Source organism: Ambystoma mexicanum, chromosome 5p (assembly GCF_040938575.1).
Source record: "Ambystoma mexicanum isolate Mex_15411 chromosome 5p, UKY_AmexF1_1, whole genome shotgun sequence".
Taxonomy (NCBI): Eukaryota; Metazoa; Chordata; class Amphibia; order Caudata; family Ambystomatidae; genus Ambystoma; species Ambystoma mexicanum.
Window position 1 is genome coordinate 242,201,415 of NC_090930.1, and position 27,820 is coordinate 242,229,234.

General features: G+C 42.0%; 1 protein-coding gene across 4 annotated transcripts in view; it reads left to right on the forward strand.

The window, feature by feature from the left end:
- The window catches only part of TENM1 (teneurin transmembrane protein 1), a 2,006,416-nt gene that overhangs the window by 1,546,674 nt on the left and 431,922 nt on the right, over nucleotides 1–27,820 (forward strand). For all 4 annotated transcript variants that reach the window (XM_069612654.1, XM_069612656.1, XM_069612655.1 and 1 more), the window contains one exon: nucleotides 25,741–25,884. In XM_069612654.1, coding sequence (XP_069468755.1) covers nucleotides 25,741–25,884 — 144 coding nt within the window. The remainder of the gene's footprint in view (nucleotides 1–25,740; nucleotides 25,885–27,820) is intronic.

The window sequence follows — 27,820 nt, forward strand, 5'->3', positions numbered from 1 at the left end:
ATTATGAAAATTATTAGCTGCTTTGCGTAAAATATGCTTGATTGAAAGTCTCCTAGGCGGATTTTTCTTTTTTTTAATGTTAGAGTGAAAGCTGTTTTCGCAGTTTCTATGCATAATTAGTTGTTTTGTGACCGGATCCCAGTCTTTTGCATGACATTGAGTTTTTTTACATTTGAGAAACAATGTCAACTACATTCCGCATCATGAAGCGAGGGAATCAGATCCCAGTAAGTGAAGAGTTACCTTTCTTTCCACACTAATGGATCACCCACATCACCACATCACCACAGAACTCACTCTTGCCAAACATCCGCACTTAAGAGCGAGTTGAACTTAACTTTAAGATTGAAAACCACTTAAGATCTCCTTAGCATATGCACAGTTATGCATAGATCCTTATTCATTTCTTGTACTGAAACAAAAGAAGGAACTCAGAGGTATTTGTGCGATGTTTACATGGTAGAGTCAATTAACAAAGCAATAAGTCGACTAAGCCCATTTGACCATCAATAGTGAGATTGTTGACACTGAGAATGACATGCGCATGCCTTCAGAATAATCTATGCTAACAGCATCCTCTGACTCCTATAGTGTCACAGGTCACAGTGCCAGTGTGACAAATGGAGATGAAGCCGCATCTTAGTTGCTTGAGACATTTTGAGAGGATAATTGCTCAGAGCAACTTGAAGAAAGGCTTCAGTGCTTGTGGCGTGTTTTCAAAATTGGCAGCCAATCAATAACAAGTCTTCACACTTGCCATAGGGACCATCCGGCACCATGAATGGATTTAAAAGCAGTCATGGTTTTATTATTATTGAAAAAGGCAGGATTTTTCAATGAAACAACCACCCTGCATCCTTAAACCTGAATGTCTTTGTGCACTCCCCAACCTCCATGTGAGCTACCCCTCGGGGGTTGTGAGTGGAAAGTAGACACCCAATGAGCACTTGAACCCAGTTGCTTCTCTTATACAGATCCAGTCAACAGCAGCATGTACTAATACCCATGCATCATCACAGACTCCAGCCAGAGGCTTGAGGTGGATCTTTGGACCCAAAGCATAATTCCCTTTTGGAGTACCCCTGGTTATTTTAGTCCAACTACTTCCAGGCATTGACTGTGAAAAAGACCCCAGAAAGGACACCATGGGAGGTTGTGGGTAATGTTAAAAAGGCTTAGAAGATGATAATTAAAAACAACATTCTGACTCCAGCAAGGCGATGTACAGTGCAGGCTATGCCAAAATGTCCAGTGATAGAAGAAATGCAGATGGGTAAGTCAACAACCATTTCTGCACTAACTTCCAATTAATTTCTGCTCTTTTAGCTGCCTGTCTTTAGGCACACTAGACCAGTCAAGACTTTTGTTTGAACATTCGTGGAGACCGAATGACTTTAACAGTGTCATGCGTTATCTCTCAACGTCACTGGGTGGTACTTAAGATGCGATGCAAGTTTGATATATATATCCATCTGTTGACCACTCTCATAAATACTACAAAGTTGACACCAACTGTGGGCACCTGTATCTCACCCTCACTTCTTGTCGTGTAGCTCTTTCCTTACAACTCTTTCTTCCCACACAGCACAGACTGGGTATTAGTGGAACACTTGCTGAGTGCAAAGGAAGATAAAGACATTTATTATATCGGGTCTCGCTAAGTCAGCCACCAACTGGAGGACACATGAAATATACAGAAAATGCAACTTACTATTTGTTTTCTCACCGTTTCCCTTTGACTCCAATGATGTTTAGTACGGACTAGGTTTCCCTGACCTGCTGGTATGGAGTCATAGTTTAACCTCCTGCAGAGCACCCGTACTGCCAATAGACTCTTGCAAAGTGTTGATTTTCACATCTTCCAGTGGATGATGTCTATTCACCCAGGATGCAAATGTTGATTGGCCAGGATTGTTATGGCTCCAAGCCATGATGTTAGTACTCATCTGGTATTCTATGGAAGTGGAAGGCACTTTGGTTTGTGCTATGTTTATGTCAAGTTTTTATCTTCAATATGGTAAGGGTGTAGGACCCAGGTACTTTGTGTGGAGCTGTAATGGGATTACAACTGGAGGGCTGAAAAAACAACCTTATTTTTGTGCAGTGTTAATATGTTGTGTGTTGTCACATTCAAATCTTTCACCTATGATCCATGACATGAACATGGAGATGTGAGAGTTGCAAACAAAATATTGGATTGCAATAGGTGTGGATTATACAGAAATGTTTTTCGATGATTAAATTTGCATCTCACTTGAATGGTTCTATAAAATAGAGTTTTATAAGAGAGGGAACCCTTCTAGTAAAACAAAGGCAAAACATCAAGGGTTAGTCCATATCTAGGTGAGGAATCTCTAAGCATGGGCAGAACCCAAAGTCATCTTGAAGGGATTATAGTCCCATCCTCTTCAAGGAGCACATTCTCAATAGATGGCTATCCCCTCATGTAAAGAAAGTATTATACCCAGGACGCCAAAATATTCCTCAGCTGCAGAAGTTAAGAAGATTGAAGATTGATTACATCCCTCCCCTGCGAACCACCTTGTCCAGAAACTTCTGCAACCTCACCAAAGACTGCATCCTACCTTTCATGCATGTGCTTCAGCCACCATTGCCACAGTCACTTGACCCAACCATCCTTCTAGACATCTACAACAAAACGATCACAGCTGTCCTGGAGTCAATCGACCCTTGCGCAATCCTAAACCCGCCAAGCATTGGAATGCCTGATTCACGGATGACCTCTGCACCATCCGACATGAAAAACATGAGGCAGAAACTCCCTGGAGGAAATCTCCCAGAGACATGAACAGAGCTAACTTTGCCTCCATAACTAAAAAGTGCAAACTGGACATAATACAGGCAAAACACCCCACTTACAACTTCAGAATCTCAACTGCCAAATCAAACTCCTGCAAGCTTTTTTCAATCCTGCGTGAGCTAGAATCACCAACAGCCACCCCGTCTTCCTGCACCAAGGACGTCGCCTGTTGAAGCAGTATCCAAGATGCTGTTACCAACAAATTTGAGACACTACAAAACAGATCCTCGCAAAAAAAACACTCTGGGCGCTTCCTCTTCTTATCCACTGAACTCCCCTTACTCACAGACCAACCCAACCATCCCCAATTCCACTTACACCCTGTTGAAGTGGCAGAGGTCTCTCTGCTCATGAAAGGTATGGAACCCTCTTGCTGCATAGTGGATTCATGTCTGGCTACTGTCATCAAAGACTGCACCAAAGCAGATTCGCTGTTCATCACCTCTCTCATCAATTCCTCCTTTGCATCATGTCAAGTGCCATCTAGCCAGAAGGAAGCATGAGGACTCCCTTTACTCAAGAAACCTATCTTAGACACAGAGGTCCCTACCAACTACCGTCCCATTACTACAGTCCCATTTCTTCTGAAAATCCTTGATCAAGCTGCTTATCTCCAGATACAACAATAACTCAAAGCTAACATCATCCTGGCCCTACACCAATCAGGGTCTAGACCCGGTCACTGAACTGAATCTGCTATGCTAGATATGTAAAACCAGTTGGATGACATCAAAGATGCAGGAAAGGCAGCTATCCTGCTTCTGCTTGAACTGTCTTCTGCCTTTCATCTGGTTGACCACCAAATCTTCTGCCAACACCTGTCCACCGCAGCCAACTTCTCACCGAAGCCATCTACTGGATTTCCTCTTCCCTAACTGATACATCCATGAGAGTGTTTGCAGACAATGCCACTGACACCCCCTCCCCAGGCACCTGTGGCATCCCCTAAGGCTCCTGCATTTCTCCCACACTGTATAACATTTTTTATAAAACCTTTCTTTAATCTGCTGGACGAACAAGGCGTCTCATATACCAACTATGTGGATGGCACGCAGATTCTTGTCCCTCTCTCTGGCAACTATGACTCTGCGTGTCACAGGCATGGATGGCCTCTCAACTGCTTTGTCTGAATGACGACAAGCGGACATCCTTCTTATCGGTGCCCCCAAAGGTCCAAAACAAACTTGACAAAGCCTACAGCTCATTCGCCATTGTGGGGATCCCTATCCCAGTATCAAGTGTCATAAAGACCCTTGGTTTATACATAGATGGCACCTTTTCGCTAATGCAACAAGATCACCACTTTAGCAGCCTACACCACTAAAATATTCAATGCCAGCAGACAGTTCCCCACCAACACTCTGCCCTTTCCTCAAGGCAGCAGTGGTAAAACAAATGTTATTTAGGAGTGTCCTTCAAAGCATATATTCAATTCAGCACCCATATTTTTGTCTTCCATCGGGTTGCCTTTCAGGTGCGCATTTGAAACGGTCACGTTTTTAAGCAACTCTCTAAATGAGAAAACCCAATCCTGTAATTCCTTGCAGCTCTCTTTACCCATCTCAATTTTCAAGATATCGAAAATTGCAAGTGAGTTTTCCAAAATCCATTTCTGGTACAATGTGAACCATTTTCATTCCAGTCTGTAGCATGGTGTAGTGCTGCACCCTCAGTACACTTTTCCAGAAAAATCCCTCTAGGACTGGCAGTAAGTGATCTGGGATAAACAACATGGACTCAGCCCCATAGGAGTGTCTCGTTAGGATAGCTCAGGGGCAACGTGCTTGAGTTGGAAGCAAGACAACACAGAGCATCACAGGTTCAATCCCTGGGTCCGCGATTAGAAACCTCTGCTTATTATTAATGAACAAATTATAACAATTATTATATTATAACAATGATAGGTCAAGGTCGCCAACTTATAAAACTCCAGGACTGGTAGTAGTGAGAATCGCCCACATTTTCTATATATAATGATTTCCTGATTGGCAAGTATTCGGGCTCTGCTGTGAGGGCATTCCGTTGTCAGAGTTTTTATCCTACTACGATTCACCAAAACTCCCAGGTATTTGCAGGAGTTTACTTCTTTCACTTGCACAGCCCCAGGTCTCCAAATGAAATCTGCTGGTTGCTTAGTTTTGTGTTAGCGTTATTCAAGATTAATACTTTTGTTTTACCCGTGTTTATCAAACGGTTGCAACCCAATCACGGTTTGATCGAGCAACACTATGTCATCTGCATACAGGAGCCAAATTACTGGCCTGTCTCCCAGTGTAGGCGAAACAGTTCTTGCTTGTCCTATAGTGTTGCCCAGATCTGACAAAAATAGATTGAAGAGGGACGGGGCCAACAGGCATCACTGTTTTAAGGCCTGAGCAGTGTCAATTTCTTTTGACAAAAGCCCCTCCCTGTTCAGTCTGACCCTGAGGCCTGTACCTGTATGAAGGGCTTTCAAAGGGTCAGTAAAGATTCAGGGCAGTTCCAAATGGAAACTTCCTCCACAACTGGTACCTGTCCACCCGATCAAAGGCTTGGACTAAGTCCACAAAGGACAAAATAGTTTTCCTTTGCCCGCCAACGCATTAGTCTTAAGTATATTTTGGAGCATGATGTTAACACCCGTACCCATGCCTCGTACGAAGACAATTTGGAATACTTCATTGTGCTGTTATTTTGGTGACCAATCATTTAATCTGGATAAAAGAAGAAAGCCACAAATCCTAGAGAGCAATTGGACGATCATTTTTGTGGTCTCTATTGCCCCTCTTGATAACTATCCAGTAAGTCTAATTTCCAGCTGCACCTTTTCAAAGCCATTGTGCCCTTGTTGAATTTCCCTTAGAAGGTGGAAGTGACCAGAGCTAGGGCCTTTTCAGGCCTGTATCTTGCCCCTCCCTGAGTACTTATTCCACCTACTTCAGGCCATCCAGAATAGGATAGCTAAGTTAATTGATTTTAGGCCTCGTGTCTACATCACTCCCCAATCCTAAAATCCCTTCACTGGCTCTTAGTGGGGTCTGCATGTCTTTCAAACCCCTCTGTATAATTTACTGGGCCTACTGGCAGCATGGGTCAAGGTATCACAAGCAAATTCCATACAATTAAAACCTTTATAGGTCCCTTAAATCAGCCTCTTCCAGACTTCTTGCTGTCTGGCATGCCAAGAGAAGGAAGCATGAGGGCAGGTCCTTCAGAACTGCTGGGACCAGTCTTTGGAACACTCTGCCAGCCTCCCCTGCAGATGTAAAAGGGCACCTATAATTCAGAAAAGGACTAAACACTCCGCTTTTCAAAGACTTTCCTGACCACTTAGGTGGGTATTCCACCCACCCCATTGGGTATTCCGTGGCTACACACCATCTTCAGGGGCTTGTGTCCCCTGGTGGGGTTCATCTCTCCTGGGTACCCTCCCTTGCCCTATGACTATTCTCATGTGTCAGTTTCTGTGCTACTTCAATTAGCTTTTTTTATGGTGGTGTTGTTCTCTGTGCACTCCGGTCTGTATCATTCTCAAGTCAGTGCCCTGGACATGAGCTCCTTTCTATCTGTAGGACTATTTTTTGTGCTACAGCATTTGATACTGTACTCTTCAGCCTTCATTTTATCTTCCTTGCACGTAGCTGTTGTGTTAGTCCAGGAAGCCGCATCTGTACACACCTTGGTCCTGGTTGATGTAATGTGGGTCTCAATGTGTGATCTGATTGTAATGAGGTCATAATTAACAGTTCCTACCTCTCTCCACTGCCCCTCCTTCTGGTGCCTCAAAGTGACTGCATTCACAAAGGGTGCCTTGTAAGTCAACTATAAATAAATAGTTATCTTTTATTGGGAAACCTCTGATGACAAACTACTCTGTTGAGAACCAAAAGGGTGTGTCTGTTAAGTCAAACTCCCAAATAAATTCAGACATATCTCTACAGTGCATGGAGAAGGATTTGTAGGTTACCACTGATGTGCATTGAAAGACCCAGTATCCTGGGTTCGGTGTATGTTTCCTTGCTGTCATCTCACACATGTGGCATATTCAATGCTGTCTTTATTGGGTAACCACAGAAGAGATCTGGAAGTGCTTCCAACTTACCAAACATGGTAGCTTTCATACTGCAAAATTTGACACAATCTGTTGGAGTCACGCCCACATGCGGGCATCAGAATAGATATCGCCGGCAGTACATGTGGAGTAGCACCTCACAAAGAAACTCTCCTGAAGAATTCTCATGCAGCGTTTCTGCACTATGCAGAAAAACATCATGCATCACCAGGGTGAGAATGAGACCGATGTGAAGAGCAAGCACAGAAAGCCGTTTCCTACCTTTGCAGGTAGCATTCATTATTTTACTATCCAAAATTACCAGATTAAAAATATTGTATTTCTATGGTGCATGCAGCAGCCATTGCCTATGAGTATGTGTGATTGTATTAACAACAACACTGCAGTATAATATGTTGTTTACATGAGTAAATTCTTTAATATATTAAGTAGTTCATGATAGGTCTCCCAATCACCCCTGACATCTTGTTACCAGCATTATAAACAAAACCCCATGTAGTGACTTCATCAAAATTAATTTCATTTGTGATGTCATTTTTGATGTCCTGGGTGTTAGTCTTTGCAGTGTACGGGGGTGGTGTAAATTATGGTTGCTTACGTGGCATAACTGGAGAATTTCTTTTTTTTTTGGTTTTACTTAGAACCATAACTTCCCTTTAACAACGTTTTTTCACTGAATTTCATAGATTTTTATTAGTGCAACTTAACCATGAAGTCACTTTTACAATGTTTTTTCACTGAATTGTATAGGTTTATATTAGTGCAACTTAACAATAACATCCCTTTAACACTGTTTTTTCTGTGCATTTCATTGTTTTTTTATGGGTGAAAGTGTTTCATGATGTTACATCACTGTATATAAATTATTAATAATTCCTCTTTGAACACATATGAAATAACTGTAAATCTCCTTTAAGAAACAAATTTTTTGCATGCACACTGATGTGTGTTGTTATCAGCATTGCATGCTGGGAATGTAAGTCATGGTTCAATTTCTTAGGGCATGATGCTCGACCATGAACCCAGCCCCACCAAACCACTACTGTTATCCACTGCACCTACCCTGCACTCCTAGGTCAGTGTCCACTATACCATCATAATGTGACCAATGGCCAGTGCTCATGGCTTGCAGCCATGGCCAGTCTCCATAATCCATGGGGCATGGGTTTCGGCCATGATGCATTCCCCAATAGGCAAATCAGAGTAAACATTTGTACTTGCTGAGGGCCAGGTCCACTGTTTTTTGTACTTACTTTTTGACACTTTAAAAAAAGTAAAACACTGGACAGATTTGCAAAAGCATGCTTTCAGGTCCTGCCTGATGCTCCTCACACAGGTTTATTGTAATTCAGTCCAGAACTTCAGTCCATAGCCGCAAGAAGAATATTTTTTCCCATTCAAAACCAGGGCTTCGGCCAAGCCACACGCTACAATTATCTAATCAGAGTGCACATTTTTCATTGCTCAGGGCCAGGTTGATTGCTCAGGCACCAAAGTTATATCACAATTCTTTTGTACTCACATTTTGACACATTAGAAAAAAGAAAACACAGGACAGATTTGCAAAACCATACATTGAGATCCTTGATGATGCTCCTTGTGAATGTTTGCTGCAATACTGTGCAGCACTTTGGGCTATTGCCACAAGCAGAATTTGTTTTCCCATTCAAGCCTATCCCGATTTTGATAAAGTTTACCACATAGCCGGTCACTGGTGGCCAGGACCACTTTAACCCCACTGCCGGTCCCTCGTAGTCATGGCTAGTAGCCAGATTTTCCAAGTCATGGCATTTGGCCATGACCTACATAATCTGGCCACTGTCAATGGTCACAGGCTATATCTCAGTCAACAAAGGTATATCACAATGTTGTGTACCTACATAATGAAACTTTTAAAAAAATAAAACAATGTCACATTTGAAAAACCATACTTTCAGGTCATTGCCAATGCACCTTGCACGAGTTAATAAGTACAAAAAATATTCATATAACTTACCTCCCACTTGACAAAATCCATTCAGACTTTGCACAAACATTCAAGGTTGGGTATATTATCGTTCTGAAAACCTTTATGTAGATTTGTCAAACAGCAACAAAGTTATCAGCCATCTAAAAATGTTGAGACCCCCCCTCTAAATTGTCCCCCTCTTGAAAAAATCCCACCAAACCTTGCAGAAACATTCAAAACTGGATCTAAATTCTTTTTTACAAACTTTTGTGCAGATATGTCAAACGGCACCAAATGTTTAAGGCTTTCAAGGAGTTTGGGACACCCCATCTAATTTTGCCCTCTCTTGGTGAAACAGCACCAAACTTTGCAAAACCATTTTGGGTGTGGTGTAGAATGACATTGCAAATCTTCATGCAGTATCATTGAGTGACGCCAAAGTTATAAGCCATCCAAACACTACTTTTCAGTGATCCTACAATGCAGAAATATGCATGGATGTCCCCGAACATCTCAGATGTTCGCCGACTTTGTAGATGAAAGAACACCTGATTTTTGACATTTTATGACAGCATCCCATCCCATGCTCCTCACCCCTTAACTCGTCAGGGATTGTTTCATTTGTTTGACAAGTGCAATGCTATGTTTTTTAATGTTTTTACTGTGATGTCCACGAACTACGGGTGCTGTTAATGATTCCAATATGGCATCCGTTTCAAAACTTATGATGCACATCACGTTTTTTAATTGACCAAACAGTGGGCGCATATGTTGTCCGCAAATGTCACGCTGCTCTCTGATTGGTTCAGGAGGTGTCTACTGATTTTTAATCAAGAAATGAGATAGCAGACTGGAGCCAGATATCACTAATTTCTTTTCCTACTTTTTGGCAATTTTTTAAAAACTACTCTACTATTTTACACCCATTTTTCAAAAGCACGCTTTCGGGACCAAGCTGCCTCTCCTTGCACAGGTTTGGTGCAAATCCCTCCAGCAGTTTAGGATGTAGGCACAAGCAAACATTTGTTTCCATTGTATCTACGAGGATTTCAAAATTGTTGGGCCCCCCTATAACTTTGTCCCCCTTGGACAAAACTACTCCAAACTTTGCAAAACCATTCCGTGGTGGACATATACATTTTTTGCAAACTTCGGTGAGGGTTGGTTGAATGGCAGAAAGTTTATAAGCCGCACAGAAAGTGCTCTTTCTATGAGTTAAGCAACTTAACCATAACTACAGGGCCCCTACTGAAGACCATGTAATAAAATAAATTAAACTAAAGCACACTTCCACCATATCATGTACATTAGATCATAGATGAACTTCATAAAGCAGATTCAAAGCAATAACTCACAGCATCTCAATTGCAAATCCCCCCATACATATGGAAAACATACAACTTTTTACACTGTCACATAATTCAAATTTACTTAATTCTCTATGCCATCATCCAGGTAACATTTAGTCCTTATTAGCATTCATGTGATCAGAAATATTGCATGACAAGGTTGTCATCTCACATGTTTATTGTGGTTATTTGTAATCATAAGCGGCATGATGTTTTTTCTCAGCTGCCTGAACATTAGGACACAGTTATGCAGGTCTTTGACATCCTATTCTATGACATCCATTTTCAAAATATGAAAACATATTTTCTCAGATTTGCAAATTCCAGGTTCCTTAATGCACCCATCACTACCCTGCAATTAATTGAATTTAAATATGATTCAATGTGTTCCCGTCAGGTCCATAATTCAACACGATGTGCTCAGAAGTGCAAACAGTTTGAGGCAGACGTAGGAATTACTGTCAACAAAAATAGGAACCAATTTTACAAGTGCTCAGAGAAAGACATGAAACAGAGTAACAGCATTGGTATACCACTGCCCCGCGACGGCCAGGAAGGCATGAAACAGATTAACGGCATTAGTATACCGCTGCCCCGCGATGGCCAGCAAGACATGAAACAGATTAACAGCATTAGTATACCACTACCGCATGACAGCCGACTCCAATTTTGCTGAAGATTTGATGGAGGCATTTGACAACATCAGCAAATCAACACCACATTGGGCAATTTTAGTTTATTGCTGCAATAAATGTAAACCGATTAAGGAAGGGAATATGAGTTTTCAACACTGAAGTTTTGTACGAAAAGAGACGATGCAATAAAACTCATTTACTGCCCACTGTGACTATAAAAGTGGTGAGGAGACAATTATTATGAACATGTACTGCTATTCCAAATAGGAGACCCCATATTCGATTCATACCTAACCTGTATCGACCTATCTATGCTAACTGCTGTTCAAAAACCTGAATGTTTTCTTTTTTGGTGGTTCCTCAACATTATATGAGCATATGTCACTATGAAAACCACTGAAACATATTCAATATTACATAACAGTTAACCCAACCCACTCAACTGTCTTTACATTTTCAAATTAACAAAAAAAATGTTATTGGTTCTTTGCATAGTATCAAACAGGAAAGAAAAGTTCAATTCAGGATAAGGAGGGTTTGCAGAGGAAGGAAATTAGATAAAAGTGGTGGAATATAAACCATTGATAAAGATTCAAGAGACCGCCTCACAGATCTCCTGAGCCACCATAGCTTCTATTCGAAAGAGCATGTTCATAATATACGTATTGACTAGATACAAGGGACTGCTAAGGTCCCAGCAGAGGATAGAGCAACCGGGTCAAAGATGGGGCGAAGGCCTATGGATGGTTTAAGGGATAGAATGATTCAGTAATTCACTTGTGAGAAGTCTCTTTAAGCCAAAGGTGTGTTCTTGAGCATGTATCATTGCAGTTCCTTCCAGAAAAGTTGTCCTATTAAAAATGATATATAAGTGTGAGTGGAGTGAAGGAGGCAGAGTTCAGGAATGATGAACCACTGTGAGCACGCTTGAAGATTCTTTGACCAGATGTAATTTTGAGGATTGTGGCTTGGTTGTCATGCTAGGGGTTGGGGGACAGCATCAGGGAAGTAAATGGCTGAGCACTTAATGCGTGCAAGCACCTTGAAGTAGCAGGCCACAGAAATGCACAGCTGATGAGGTCCTTTCACTCCATTCCAGCATGGGTAGCACTGCATTGCAGCAAGATTGCGGCTGCCATGGGGTATGACCATGTAAAGTCCCAGTGCATGGTGTACCTCTGCTCCTGCAATCATTTTTGTACCACAAACCCTTGGTGTAGTGTAGTTCTGGGATCTGTGATAAGGTAGGATCCCTTTCTTTGTATCAGAATGATTCGATTATTGTCGGACATGTGTGTCTCATTAGCAACCTGTAAAGAGCAAATTGTCTCCAAATACAGGCTTACTTGGTACTGACCTAACAATGATCTATGGCACATCTAATATCAGTCAGGGAAGAATGTGTGATTTAGATGTGGCCTAAGGCCGGAGGACATGCTGCAGAGCCCATGCAATATTAGGGCGCAGGAAGGACTCAATTTAATAACATTCAACCTGGGTTCAATTTGCGGAAGCTTGCAGGTCTCAGAGCACCAATGCTAATAACAGCTTACTGTATGCATCTTAAAGGGCTAAAGGTCGGCAATGTATTAATGTGTCTTCGACGAAGATTGTGAAATTTTCTAACCTGAAAATATGTCTTTTCTTCTAAAGTAGTGTTGTTCTATAATTTGGCCATGTGAGTATTAAGACGTCTGGCTAAATTGGGGTTCCAAGACAGAATATTTTTTCCTTGCATTAGTCTGCAGGTGTGTCGATTCCAATTATTATTTTCTTTCTATCATGGTATCGTGATTCACCAACAGCATGCTGTGATCTCTAAGAGAGGTTTATTGTACTAGCTGTTCTCGGCATAAAATATGCCATTCTAGCATATCTTAAAGGTTAATATTGGTCAGTAATTCATAGAGTCAATTTTGTCCCCCTTCTTAAATATTGGAATTACCATTGATTGCTTCCAGGAAGGGAGCTTAGGTCCCTGTGACTTTTATTAATGGTCTTTGAAAAGGCTAAAGGTATCAGATGGAATGAGAGGTATGTGGGGTATAAGAACAGTATCTAAGTTCCATTGATAACACAGGCTTCTATGAAGTGTCGTTCTAGACGTACAATTCCCTGTGATGGCTAAGATTGCGTAGTATCATAATTATAGCACCTACTTTCAGTTTTAGCTTGTGAGGAGGCATTTGTCCTATAGCAGTTCGCTCCTTAGGAACTCAAATGTTGAGCCGGTAATTAACTGTTCATTGACACTGGAACCGCCGTGCCCTGTGTAATGAGAAGTGGGGGTGGAAAGAAGTCAATTCTGAATGTTTGCAATAGTGGAAGGTGAAGGTGACTGCTTAGAACTGTGCTCATTCTGTTATTTGAAATGGATGCTGTTGTTGAAGTGGTTGCACTCTGCCATTTGGAAAGCAGAGGGAAACCTAACACTGATAAATTGCATGAACTGAGTATGGGAACCTACCTACGCGTTTTATATGTAAAGATATGTATTGATTTACATTCTGTCCCTGGTTCATGTAAGACACAAATGTAATCTATACATGAGGAAAAGGAATCGTTATGCCATGTGTCATTTTTCTCTAGATCTCATGGTAGGTTACCATTTAACATATGTAGACATCAGAACTATGTGAAAGGTTCTAATTTGCCTCTGTTTCAAGACTTTTTGTTTATTTTTGCACATGAATGTCTGTCCACGTCAATGGAGTGACATGTGGAATTTAACTCATCCCCCAAAATCAGGCAACAAGTCTCAAATTCCTCAACTAAACTCTCCACAATTGCTATTATTTGTTTGTGAAAACAATTGATGGAGGAATGTGAGGGTTCCATATATATTAATCAGAAGTATTACTCTGTTAGAAAGGACATTCATTTAAGTTTTATGGCCAATATTCCATAATATTTGTTAGACTGGATTTCTAAACTCTGGCCGGGTAGAAAGATGTTTAGAAGGACAAACTAATATTAGTGAACAGGGGAACTTTGGGAGCTTAGCCAAAACAATCAATGTGGAATGGACAGAGTTCAAGGCTGAGTCTCAGGAGAAGTGAGTGTTGTCAGGGGTTCACAATGAGTCCATACAATGAGCAATACCGGATTGCCTTTAAAAAGGTAGGTACAAACATTCTCTATTACTTGCCAAAAACACACTATGAACAAATGACTAATAGCAGGAAGTAATATCGAACAATACTATATGATATAACACACATATAGAGTCACAGTTTGTCAGTGCTGAATAGTCAATGCATCCTCCCAATACATGAAAGGAAAGGTCAGTAATTAGATATAGCACTCACAGTCCACCGAAATTGCAAACCTAACCTATAAAGTCTAACCTTAGGTTTATTGGGGCATTTTGCCCATAAGTTCACATGGAGTTTTTAGTTGGGAAGAATTGGGGGGGGGGGGGTTCCTGAGGATGTGAAGACTTGTACAAAGGTCAGACGAACACATGTACTGGTGAGTAAGACTGTGGGCCTCATCAGAAATGTGGCGGTAACCCAGCAGTAATTTCAGCAGGTTACTGCCAATGCAAATAGTGTTACCGCAACTCGGTCCAGCGCTATTAGCACCGGATCCCGAGTAGTGGTAAGGCTGTTACTCCCCAGCCTCTATGGGGTAGTATGGGCACTATTACCACCAGTGCTATTAGCACCGCGCCAATAGCGCTGCAAATAAGCCGAACATGGCAAGATTTACCTGCAGCTCAAAGCAGGAGGTAAATCTGCTGCTTTCTGCTCAAACTCGGGATTGGGCGGGGCGGTAATGCAGCAGTAATAGCTGCATTATTACCACTCCACCTAACCCCCAATGAGGCCCTGTTTCTAGCTTTTGGAGAGCTCTCTGAGTATTCCCAAAGCCAAACAGTTGTAAAACTATACAAAAAATTCTCAAACATTTGAAAGGCTAGAGATAGGAGAGCAGGTACCCCCATACTCCAATTGTTCCTTAAACTTGGCAGGTTAATGCAGGGACCCCAAAGGTAGGTTTTCCCGCCATGGGTTCTGTTCAGAGAAGCCTAAGAGCTGTGAGTGCAAGAAGAGTTTTGGGAAGTGCAGGACTCTTCAGGGCAGTTGACGAGATTCGGGAAAGCTGGTTTCAGGGACGGTCACTGATGCACATCGACAGCAGGCAGTACATATGTCACCTTCTAAGTGGGATCTTTCTCAGGTGCCATCAATGCTAGGATGCCAACATTTCACAGGTGGGACTCTTGCAGGACAAGCTGATGACTCCTTTGAGTTCTGAGCAGAAACATGGAACATCACCTCTTTTACCGCAGTAGCCCAAATTGGAGTTGCCAGTCCACTGGATTGCCCAGGAACACTTCTGAAGACTCGGAATCAACAGGCCCCAAGAAGAAGTCGAGAATGGATGTTCCTACCACTCTAAGCATCCGAAGCACCAATAAAGTTCTTCTAAGATCACTAGCCAGAATGGCTTCCACCGGGACAGCAGCAAATGTGTGTTGCCAGGCCTTCTCACAATCAATCCACGGGTATTCCAATGTCTTCACAGTTATGCAGGATACTTAGCTCCTCGCTGGATCTCTGGGGAATGGAAATATCAGGTGAGCACAGAAACTCAGCCCAACCAAAGAAGATCTGCCCCTCACACCCAACCCATGCAGTGGCCAATCAGGGCCACTGTTGGTGAAAGCCATGCATGCACAGCAACTGTACTGAAACCAGTTTGTGTATAGGGACCAAGCACTCCCATCCCACTTCCTGGATTCCAAATACACATGACATGAACTAGCCCGGGCAAAGCAAGGTTTTCATGGGCAAATGCATGACCATAAAAGGAATGTCCTGACCTGAGAATGCAGAAAGAAGGCAAAAAGACGAAAATGGCCACAGAGCGAGCAAAAAACCTTATGGCACGACCAGGTTATGCGACTAGCCACAGTTAGTAGCCAATGGTGGTAAACACTGTAAAACTCAAATAAAATATGTTTTTTAATTAATATAATAAGGTGCTATATCATGGCCCATTTGCCTAAAAGCTTAACATTCTGTGGCCACCATTTTGATTGCGATGTTTGAGTACACAGTGACAACAACTTTGTCTGTCTTGGATCAATACAATCTACCAGTTCTATATCTCGAGAGGTGATCAAACGATATATTGGACATCTCAGACAACAGCTTTAAAATGTTCGTCCGATAAGCAGATTTTTTCATTGCTCAACATAAACTCAAATACTAGTTGTTTGATGTATTTAACTGATAACGTCGAGCAACGATCTATGTCTAGTCTGTTGTTAAGTAAGTGTTGCTGTTGGTTGAAGATCACCCTCTGAGAGTTTCCCCTGTCCACTATTGTAGGCGTTAGGCTGCCTAATGTCTTGTCAGTTTGGGTTTGTGTAGACCACAATGTTGGAATGTATTCATCTTGAGTGATGCATTGATTGAGACCTACATTTATTTCTTCCAACATCCTGCCCTCGACTGTTGAACTGTTAGCATCCTTCTTGACTTAATTCCTCCTCGTTTTTTTAGTTGTATTTTTTAAGGTTCTGTGCTTTATCCTTCATATCGGTGTTATCAGTTCTGATCGGGTATTCTGAATCCCTTATTCAGAATTTCTTAGATTCCTTCTCTGTTTTATGTATCAGTCTCAAACATGTTCTGGAGTTTCTTCAGTTCAGTCCCTTTTTTTAATTATTGTTTAGTCTCTTGATCTGTTGTATCGGGGATGTTTTTGACACTGTTGGGGCTTCTTTGTTCTTTAAAATGTCTTTGTCAATAGCAGATGAAATATCACAAGTTTTGTGGTTCTTCTCCTCAGGTTTCAACTATAATTCGCTAAGCATGATAATATGTGCTTCAAATTCCATATGGATATTATCATAAATCTGTGCGAGGGAACTTAGAACCATATTTAGGGCAGATATCGATAATGAGGTTAGTTTTATTTTCTCATTCACGTCTCTCAACGTGTCATGAACATGTGACAGACCCGAAGAGCTAGATGACAGAGAAGTATGCCCAGTCCTTCGTTACTGTTTGACATTGTGTTCTGTTGAAAAAGATGGAAAACCGTCCAGATCTTGTAAACTTCCATGATTTATGCGCAGCTTTGTATTACTATCTAGTGTCTGATTACTCAGAGCTTGGGTAGCACTTACAGTTTCCATCACTAACATGCTTAAATTGTTTATGACATTTAAATTTGGGTAGTGATATTTCTTTGTGCTGACCCTTCGGCTTCTTATTTGCAGTGCTCACCCCCAAGGGAATATAAAAATCTGATATTTTCCTTATGGGCGTATCCTTGTTTTGATTTTTATTTAGTTTCACTCGATGGTGTTCTGTGGTGCCCACAATGCTTCCCCGATGGAATTTTACTATTGTGTACGGCATTGCACAAGGGGTCTCCTCCTACATCTGACTCCATTTCGCTCTCCTGATTCCTGACAGTGTTAGAGTCGGTAGAGTCAGTTGCAATGTTTCAAGTTACAGTTTTTATATTATTAGTTGTGTGGGAACCATCTGTTGCTAAGGGCACAACCTCTATGGTACCAGTGCTCCATACGTCCAACATATTTGCATCAGTAACAATCAAATCTATACCGACCAAGACTTTCTCAATGGATGGCTTTATCCAAGGGGTTCCCTCACAATGATCCTTCTCCTAGCAGCCATCCAGATGTTGCTTAGAGGTACTTTTGAATGGTGTGTTCCTCATGCTGAATCAAGCACCCCCCTCAAGGTCAATGTGAAAAATGGTTCAGTGAAGGATTATATGTGTGCTGTGGAGTGTCGGAAGAAGGAGTCTGACACACGGAAGGCATGTTCCAGGTTCTTTTTAAGAAAAGTGATATGAAATGGACTAACTCCTTATAACTAGAGGGAATACCCTTTCTAACTTATCTGTCTTTGTAAAGTCCAAAAGAATAATGTCCTCTGTCTGTCTGCCCTATCTGGCCCTACCACTGTTTGAAACTATCTTAAATAGACCAAGGGAAGACTTCTCTCCACCTGGCCTCGCCAGTTCATTCACCAGTTAAAGCTTCCTGTCTGTGGGACAGACAGTGTTTTTTAAGTTCCTGTAGCTCTTCAAGACAACTCTTATCTCTCTTGCTTTCTGTGTTTCTCAGGTTATAAGCTCCTCCACAGTAACTTTTCTTGAAACTCAATTTCTGATTTATATTCCTTTCCCAGGTCTTCCTTTCAGTAGTACTTCCGGGGTTTTTCTGTCCCCCTCTTCTAGGCAATCTTCACCACCAACTTTCAATCATATGATGTCTCTTCCTTTACTGCTTGAATCCCATAGACATCAGTTTAAATCCCTTCATCCAGGCTGTTTATTTCTATTCTGACTTTAGCTGTTATTCATGACCCAATCTTGTGTATAGGGCAAGTCATCACCTGCATACAATAGTTCTCTCTCCCCTCTGTAGCTTCAGTATTTGCTTACAACACAGTTTTAGTCCCACTTTCATATTCTCATGACAGGGCTGTTTCTTTTTGCTGATTAATAATGATACCGCGCAGGCATCCGGTTTTTCTCGGTTCCCCAGATACCTTTCTCTTGATGGGGGCTGGTCTTGGGATGATTCTCTCTCTCTCTCTTTCCTTCTCTGCTTCACTTCTTGTGTCCGGGTCGGACTCCTGATCCGCTCTGCACAATGACTCAAATGCAACACACGCATCCAATTTGGATGATCTCTGTGTTGTTCCTTGGGCATCCTACCAACCACTTCCACTTCATAGTCACATCACCACCAGTTTGATGATTGTTCTCTTGGTCCGGCCGACATTCCTCTCATGTCTGCACATGCTGGCACCTCGCACTCAGTTCTTTCACTCTCCACAAGTCGCGTGCTCCACGACGGACCTATGCTCCACCTCTCATAGGACTAATGATGTCCTGGGGCTTTTGCTGCTCATCAGCTTCTCCTGTTCTCTTCCGCCTCGGTGCAGTTACATATACATCTTGTATTAAAGGGATATCTTCCTTTCCTTGTGCACTTGGCTTTATTCTTCCATTGTCTTCAGCCAAGGTTAACAGTGTTCTATTCTTCAGTTTATGAGTGAGTCCCATATAGGCAGTTGTAACAGTTTGTATAGGAATTTCCTCACAGGAACGGGAGTCCTTGTCTCCAAAGGGCGAGTCTCTCCTGGTGAGGGCCGACTTGTCTTGACCCCTAGCGAGCTCACCTCTCTAGCCTCAAAGGGGGGGCTTCCCCTTGGTGAAAAGGGGTGAATACTTGTGATTCATCACAGTGCACTTTGAAGTTAATCCATTTTGAAACTCCTGTTGCACTTTGTTCTTTGTGCAATGGGAGATCCACAATGGATCTCTTCCACAACGTTTTCCCCTTTCTACCTCCCCTCACCATTCTACACTATCCAGAGGACAACCCCCGAAACCCTGTTTGACCCCCAACCCTCCCTATCATCCTGCCCCTCTCAAATTGCTCACCTTTTCCATTTTATGGGAAGACATCCACCGAATTCTCCTCCCTCCCCTTTTCATGCATCACCAGCCCCTCTCAGTACTCCTCCGCCTGCAAAGGCATTTTCACCTGTTCCCTCTACACCCTACCCCTCCCAATTTACCACTCCTATCCAGCCTTCTCTTTCTTCTTTACCTAATGGACGTTTCTCACACATTACCTGCACAACCTTCTTTTCGGAAAGAAAAATGGATACCTACTGTTGCCTTACATGGAATAAAATGAAGAACACGAGAATTTGACAACTGGAGGTTAAAACTCTTTAAGAGACAGGTAATATAATTTCCATGACTGCATATGTGATGCTGACAACCTGTCCAAGGAACTTCTCAGTATCTTCTGTTAACTGGAAGGTCGTTAAGGTGATGCTAAGATGCTTGGGCATTCAGGACTGCATGCAGTACTTACACTCACCTCCCCTACCATCATCACATATTCAGATAACCACCATTGGAATTCATCCCAATTAACAAGGCAGATGTCATCGCTATTGGCATTCCTTGCAAATGTTGCCTTATTCATGTATATTTTCTAATTATAATTTAGCTTATATTGAAGGTGTTTTATAAGATCCAATGAATCACAGACAATTACATTTCAAACCCAGTCAGCCTCCATGAATGAAGTGTTAGATTAATGTAAACTCACAATAAACATCATGCAGTTTAAAGGATCCATTGACTCATAATGCTCCAAGACCAATGTGCCAATGACACCTTTATGACCCTCTACAAACCAGTTTGATGATATATCAATTGCATATCATTGTCTTCTATGAAGTACGGGCAATGTTCTTCTTCATTGTCCTGCAGATGGCCGCCCAATGCCAGCAGTGTCCTCCTTCTGTCCCTCCTGCATGCCCAGCAAGAGCAGATTAAATGTTAAGCAGTCTCATTGTTGCCAGTCCTCCAACAACACTACTATAGGTCCTCTCTAGATATGCCTAAACGGGCCCCAATTCTGTCCCATGTCACCACCAAAATGAATTTCAAGCAAATATATTCCTCTCAGGTTTTCTGATTGGGGAACCCATGTACGGGCAAATACTTTTCAAATTGACATTATCAGAAGTACTACTAAGTCAGTCCAAGTCTGCTCTCCATCCCAGAGTTCATAGATGTTTTCAACTTTTATTTACATTTCAGCAGAGTAACATATAATCAGCAGCCAACTTGACTTCCAGTCTGACAACAGTGCCCAACATTTTTTCACAAGCACAGGTAATTGTCTCTGCTGCTGAATTCTTACACACTGTCACTAATGCGTTTGTCCAGGTGTCATTTTGGGCTGACATTAGTTTGTTATAGTAACTTGCTTGTTGCGTAATCAATATCACGTAAGCAGATTCAATGTGGACCTCAGATCGGATAAAGTCAGTAAGTGTTGATTGTGACTGGCAGAAGGAAGGCTATTTAAAAATAGCACTCCAACACCTTTTCAATTGGGTTCCACCGGCGGAAAGGAAGGTGGATTGAGGGAAGATTGCTGTGGGCAGTGGATGGTGATGCAGGTGTCCTGGGCTGCATGGAGGCAGTGCAACCCAGGACTCAATACTCCAATCCACAATCCACCTTTAACATGTGGGGTGCATTTAAAGGCCCCAAACAGAAGTCCCTTTGACATGAACAGCAGCATGTAAACACTGCAAACAAAAACAGCCCTCCTTTGCTTTCCCTGTCACATGAATGGCAAAAGGTTATACACTGCAACCAAAAACGGCCTGACTTTCACTTTTATTTCACTTGAGTGGCAAAACTTTAAACTGCAACCAAAAATGGCCTGGCTTTTTTCTTTTTGTTCATGTCACATTAAAGAACCATCAGGATCGGGGCCTACCCATCATTACCACTGGACCAGCAGCAATGTAAATCCACCCAAGAAGGAGAAATCAAAGAATCATGTGACTTGCAAGACAGGATTTGTAAACAGTTGTTGCCTGTTTTGCTTGATTCTTCTACCCTGCCCCCCCCCCCTCCAGCCTACTTCTGCAGGAGTCTGTGCTGATGCATTCTGGTTTCACCATCACTGTCTTATGTTCAATGCTGGATTAGACTTTTATGGACTTCATTGATTCACTGTGTGTCACCCTTTCTCAACTCTCATGCTGGGCTTCCTTGGCACCTTGTACTCATGTTGGCCCTGAATCATGCTGTTCCCATCTTCATCTTGTATCCTGGCTTGCAACATTATGTGTAACTACTGACTTCTGCAATTGTATTCCCTCTCCCCTCTTGCTTCTCCACTCTTTTTGGCTGCTTACTCTCTGCTCTCTGCTCATCTCCCTTTCTTCCATTTCCTATCTCCTACCCTCCTCCCTTTACTTTCTTCTATGCACTTACGCTATCAGAATTGTCCCTGGATCTAGTATGATAGCAACCTCGTCTGAAACCTCCCCCATCCCCTCCCCTTACTTACCCTCCAGCACCATCTGTAATGTCATCAAGCCTAGTACGATAGTCGCTTGTTTTGTTCCACCCCTCCCTTTTTGCACCTCTCTCCATCACCTTTTGTTTTTCTCTGGCTCTACCAGAAATGTTGTTAGGCCTAATACAGTAGTCGTCTGTCATTTTGCATGTCCTTCGCACTCTCCCCCTCCCTTTCTTATCTCTGTCTTAGCTCTTGCACTATCTGAAAAGTCGTCTTTACATATAGTTAATTTCGCATCCTTACTGTTCATGGCCTGTAAGAATGTCATTGTATTTTCCCTGTTCCCTCCCCTGTCTTGAAGCGCTTTGAAACACATTGTGTATAGGTGCTATATAAATAAACTATCATATCATTAAAAGCTTAAAACGGCCTGCACGTGTGTTGCAAATAAAAATGTCTTTAAAGTGCACAATGGAAAAAGATATCACTGCTCACACAGAAAATGTCAGTGAAACATGATGTGGGGGGTGACCAATCAAATGTATATGAGGTTTCAGCCACAAAACTCCTGTAACCTGTGAAGATGCACCACTTCAGAAAAAACGGGTTCTGGCTGAGGCAGGAACTTCACAATGGCAAGCCCCACATGCAGCTGGATATCACACCTACCCACAAGTATCCTGTAATAAAATGTGATGCTGCGGGAGGCATCATCTTTCCCTGTTCTGCAGGCATGATGGCAGGAGTGCAGGGATTTACAAGAAGCAATCATTGGCTAAAGCATGATGAAAAGGTGCGAGTTCTTGTTGCACCCACTTCAAAGAGCAAACTGTCAACTTCAAAGAGACTCATAAAAACCCTCTGGTCACAGGCTGACCCAGAGGAACAGATGGCTGTGGGGGATGAAGCGGCCAGCCCATTTGCTGACAGACACACTCGTCATTCATATTAAAAGACTATTTCGTATTAGGCATTTTGCGCAGCCATTAGACTGAGGGTGGATCTCAATTTTATGCCATTGTTCATGTCATTTCCAGGCGGTTTTAAGGATATTCATTGCATTTACCTTGGACTCTGGAAACTGTAATGGCCAGTTAGATTAGGGTTCTGGCTGATCTGAACATGTGACAATTATAATATTTGATGAAAAGGAGGCAAATTAAATTAGGAACATGCTTGAGAGCTTACATATTCATAACTGTTGTACATGTTATAAAAACAACAAAAAGGTGGCACATGGCCATGCTACATCACACAGATTTGGCAGTCGGCTTATCTAATTCCCCATGACCAACTCAAACAGAATATATGTTGCATATATGTTGCTGGTACAATTATGAAGTTATGATACATAATTAGTTTTTGCCAAAAAGTTGAGCTGAGAACAAAGCAGGGTAATACAGAGGAAAGACAGATGGTGCTCCAAAATCCCTGATCCAATCCTGACTGGGGGTGGAGAGAGTGAGAGAAACTGTCCAATCATAGTGGCAGGGATAATTACAGGGTACCCCCCTAAATTGTAAAATTAGTGATGTCATTTCTGCTATATAAGGGGGACTTTACTAGGACTCAGGATACACACACAAAAACTGGGGAGACAGGAGAAGGAGGACGGCGAGAAGGCTGCTGAACCTTTACATTTTTGAGAGTGCAGTGACCAGATCCCTTGCCCTATCTGGCCAGAGTTTCCTATATTTCCTTATTGAGAACCCAAATTGTTATTGCAATTCAGTCATCTCCCCATAGAAGAATATCTTGTTTGCCTGTGTATGTTAGCATATCTCCTTTGGAAAATCTCTCAGTTGTCTGTATAAATCCATAGTATTTTTTTAAGTAAATTAATTCATTCCCCCATTGAAATTCAGGGTTCAAGATTGTTGTAATTTGAAATCAACCATATTGTTCCTGGTGTTTTTATTTATTTGTCATAGTCATTAAAGTGTTGCCTCAAAAGAATTATTCTCTGTGTAACTAAAAACCAAATGTGTTCATGTATTGTGTGCATTACCAAACAAATTCCTATTTTCATCTGTTCTATTAAACCCAAACCATTGTTCCCATTGTGAGCAATCCCTTTTGCCTAGATGTCTACCTGTTATGAGCCCCTGTCCGTGTCACTGAAAACCGTTTTTCCTATTGGAAGCTAAACCTCTTCCTGAGCTGCCTGTCATTGTAAGCCCCTGTATAAACTCATTTCCATTTGCCAATGGATTTTCCTTTTGCATTTGCTTTTTCTCAAAACTGATTTTCCTACTTCATTTGTATTTTGCCCTGGTGTGCTGATTAGTATTCTCAAAAACTTTGTTTATCTCCTAAGCGTAAGCTATACAATTTTCTTCTATTCTGTCCCCTACCAGTTGTGAGAAATAATCAAAATCCCATTCTTCCATTTTGCTCCAAAAATGAGTTTTCCCTTTCTTTGCTGGCTTCCCATCTTGTGGTGGTGGGCTTTACCCGAAAATCTATTTTCCCTCTATTTTCCTACTCCTTGCCACTGGCTTCTATTCAAAGGAATCAAGTCCACATTTATTTTTGGGGGTGTGTGTTGCAGGGGGGAGTGCTTGACTGTAGGTGCTATTACTTTGTGTGGAATCGCTATTTTCCTGTTTTGTCATTATAACAAAAGCTAGTTCAACAGTAGTTTTCAACCTGATTATATTTTCCTGTTTGTCATTATAACAAAAGCGAGTGTAACAGCCCATTTCCACGTGGTTGCTCTAGATAGGATTTTGCATTTGTGTTGCCACAATTTTGATGGCTGTTGTATTCTGATGATCCTCATTCACATCGAATAATACATTAATAACATATCTTATTAATACACACTAGCCTGGTTCCTAGTCAATTGTGACACTGGGTGTTTGTGGAGGTTGGGTGTGTGATGGTTGGAGGCCTACTCAAAATAATCTGCAGTACATTAAAAATAAAATGTGTTTTATTGTGCGCCACATTCATTGTAGGGGATGGAGTTCTCTGGTTGGAGTGTGCTGTGTAATAAACCGTGACACACACATGTGGCTCGGGTGAAGAGGCAGCAGGGCAGGCCAGTGGTTGGGATCCCGGTGACTCTCCTGCTGTCTCATGAAGCATTGCATGGCTACATCATTGATGCCTACAACACCACTATGGTAAACTCTGGTCTCCTTCTACAGGTCCCTCTCAGCTGGAAAAAAACATATCCCTCCAAGGTGAAGCATTTTCCTTGGGGTTAACGTAATTGTGCATGCATAAATGGCATATGTGCACATGCAAATTTAATTTGCGCGTTCTCAATTGTATAGTAATCCAGTCCCATATCAGCGAACATCTGCCTTCCGATTCTCCAGCAGATCCAATATAAACATTCCTGCAGCAGAACCCTGCTGGCCCAAGGCTCTGCACTTTCAAAGCCCCACCGCATGCGCACAGAGAACCTAATGTCCTGAGATTCTGGGAGCATTGAGCACTTTTATGTTTCAATCGCCCTATGATTTGTAGTTCCTGGAATTCTCTCCAGGCCTTCTCCTGTCAACCGATCTTTCCCTCCTTTCTGACTTACTTCCTAGCCTCGCAGGCCTTGCCAATGAAGTGGACTCCTAGGGAGGACTGTTGTGATGTTATAGTTTAGTGTGTGATGGCTGATGCTGATAATATGCTGGTGACAAGAAGAAGAAACCTCTTGAACTTCATCAGGCACTTTATAAGATTGAACAAATACAAAATAAATACAATAATACAATATTTGCATTGCTGTGAAAACAATTCAATGAGAAACAGCTCTGCAATTATTACTTGAAAAATAAGTACTTGTCATATATATACTGATGGAATTCAATTGTCTTAAAGCAACATATAGTTTACATTTTTCGTATGATAAACTCAATTTAGAAATATTTTTTTTGTGATATATTTCATAACAATGAATTCATAAAAGCACCTGCAAAGATAATACACTGATAACACGACCTCCTGGTCAGTTGTAATAAAGCTCAGAAAGCATGCTGCAAGCCTTTTCCAAGTCGCTTTTACCATGAAGGGCACATTAGAAAATCGAAATGGGCAATTATTCCATTATAGCTTAGTAACATTGTGTGTTTACTCTTATTTTTTTCAGTATCTGTGGGGTACGAATACGAACGATGCCCTGAGCTCATTCTGTGGGAGAAAAGAACAGTAACTTTGCAAGGGTTTGAAATGGATGCATCAAACCTGGGAGGGTGGTCCTTAAACCAGCATCATATCCTCAACCCACAGAGCGGTAAGTGTGCCTCTGAAGCTAGCCAAGCCACGCAATATAACTATTGTGTTATGTTATTATTTTTTTTTCGTGCACTGTTACTATTTTCATGATCTCTTGATGCTTTGGCACATGCAGGAAAACGGTTTGGGTTTGGTTAGTAGGTGCAGAGGGAGAAGCGCACGATAGCTTTGTTTTTTTGTGTGGATATTTGCAGTTCAAAAGCAATCTGGTTCTGTGTGCGGGGGTTCTGTGAGATCTTATCGAAAGGTTTTCATCGAAGTAGATTTCATCTTTTTCTTTTTTTACTAGTCGATTTTGTCACAAATATAGGCGCAGGTGACCCCCCCCCCACAATGCTCCTTTTGACATCCCTACATTAATTGTTCACCTAAACCTACCCCCCACATATATTTGGGGACAAATATGATGGAATGAAATCAATGAATTCTACTTCGGCCGAAACTCACTGTCCCTGTGCTGGGTAAGCTTCTAGATGTTTTGGGGACGTGGCCCTTTGGGACGTGGCCCGGGTTTGCCGTCTGTTGGATGTGTGTGTTGTGTATTAGATTGAAGCCACTCACTCCACTCCTCTCTCCCTGCTTTGCTCCGCCACCCCCAACTCATCTTTACGAGGCTTGCTTCATCTACTTTCTTGTCTCCACACCACTACCGTGAAGCAGGACGTACTGCACATCTGCCACAGTCGTGTGTGCATCATGCTCCGGAGAAGTGGTCTGGAGACCACAATCAATTATTATGCCCATGCGCATTATGGTTGTGTAGAGTGGACAGTGGATTATTGTCTTTTCTTCAAGTTTGGGATTGGGTATTGCCCTACATCGGTTTACGCATGTTGATGCTTTGTGGTAGAGTTCATCATTGCATTTGGTGTATTGTGTGATGAAATGTGATGTCAATCATGGTGGAAGAATGTAAAGGTTACTAGGGTACAGTGCGGAAAGCAGGCAACAAAACAGTCACGGTATGGGCAGCATGGATCAGATATCACAGTGCCAGTATATAGGAGCAAATATCACACTACACTTCACCAAGGAGTAGATTTCACATTGTCAACAGCAGAGAGCAAATATCACAGATCAAAATATTTATTGTGTGGTAATATGGGGCAAGCAACCTTTTTAGGAGTTATGACTGAGCTGGCCATAGAACAGACCTGTGACCCAAGGCCACAGGCATTTGCGGTGCTGAGCATGGATGATCCAGTGATCAGACCGGCTTTCCCCTAGCCACTGCCCTTTACTGGATGCCTTACAGTCCTGGGACTTATTGAAACATTGCACATGTGGAATTCATAGACAATTGCTAGAGACTGGGTTTGAGATTCATGGAAGGATTGGGGATATTGCTGGTCTGCTTGCTAGATACCGGGATTTTGGGGAAACCCGTCAATGAACTAGATCACAAAATCCCAACGTGTCTTCCAAAATGAAAGAATACATCTCAGAGCAGGACCTCATTACACCTATTTGGCCCTTGCTTAAGTCAGTGTGTGCAGCTGCTGTAGACTTCATGAGTGTTGTCTGACCTTCATAGTCAACCAGGAGCTGGTCAGCAGGGGTTTCTGGGCAAACATTGAAAGGCTGTTGTCCTGGAAAGTGGGAGAGGTATGTGGGCAAAACCGCTAGCAATTAGGTCATAAAGCCCAATGGGCCTTCAAACATGGTCAATGAATCTCAGATCAGAGCTCTGTTACCTCTTTGTGGTCCTTTCAGAATAAGGCCTGAAGGTGAAGCCTTACACATTGTTTAACTAGACAATCAAGTATAACTGCTACTTGACGATATCAATTCCATAGCCTTGCAATGGGTGAACCTGTTATCTCGTCCTGCAGGAGGCATATATATTTCTTTTGTTTGTGAAATCGAAAAAGCTATTGCTAGGAGTAATAGAATAGGCAACTTGTTTGCTGCTTGCATGACTTGCTTTGTTGTTC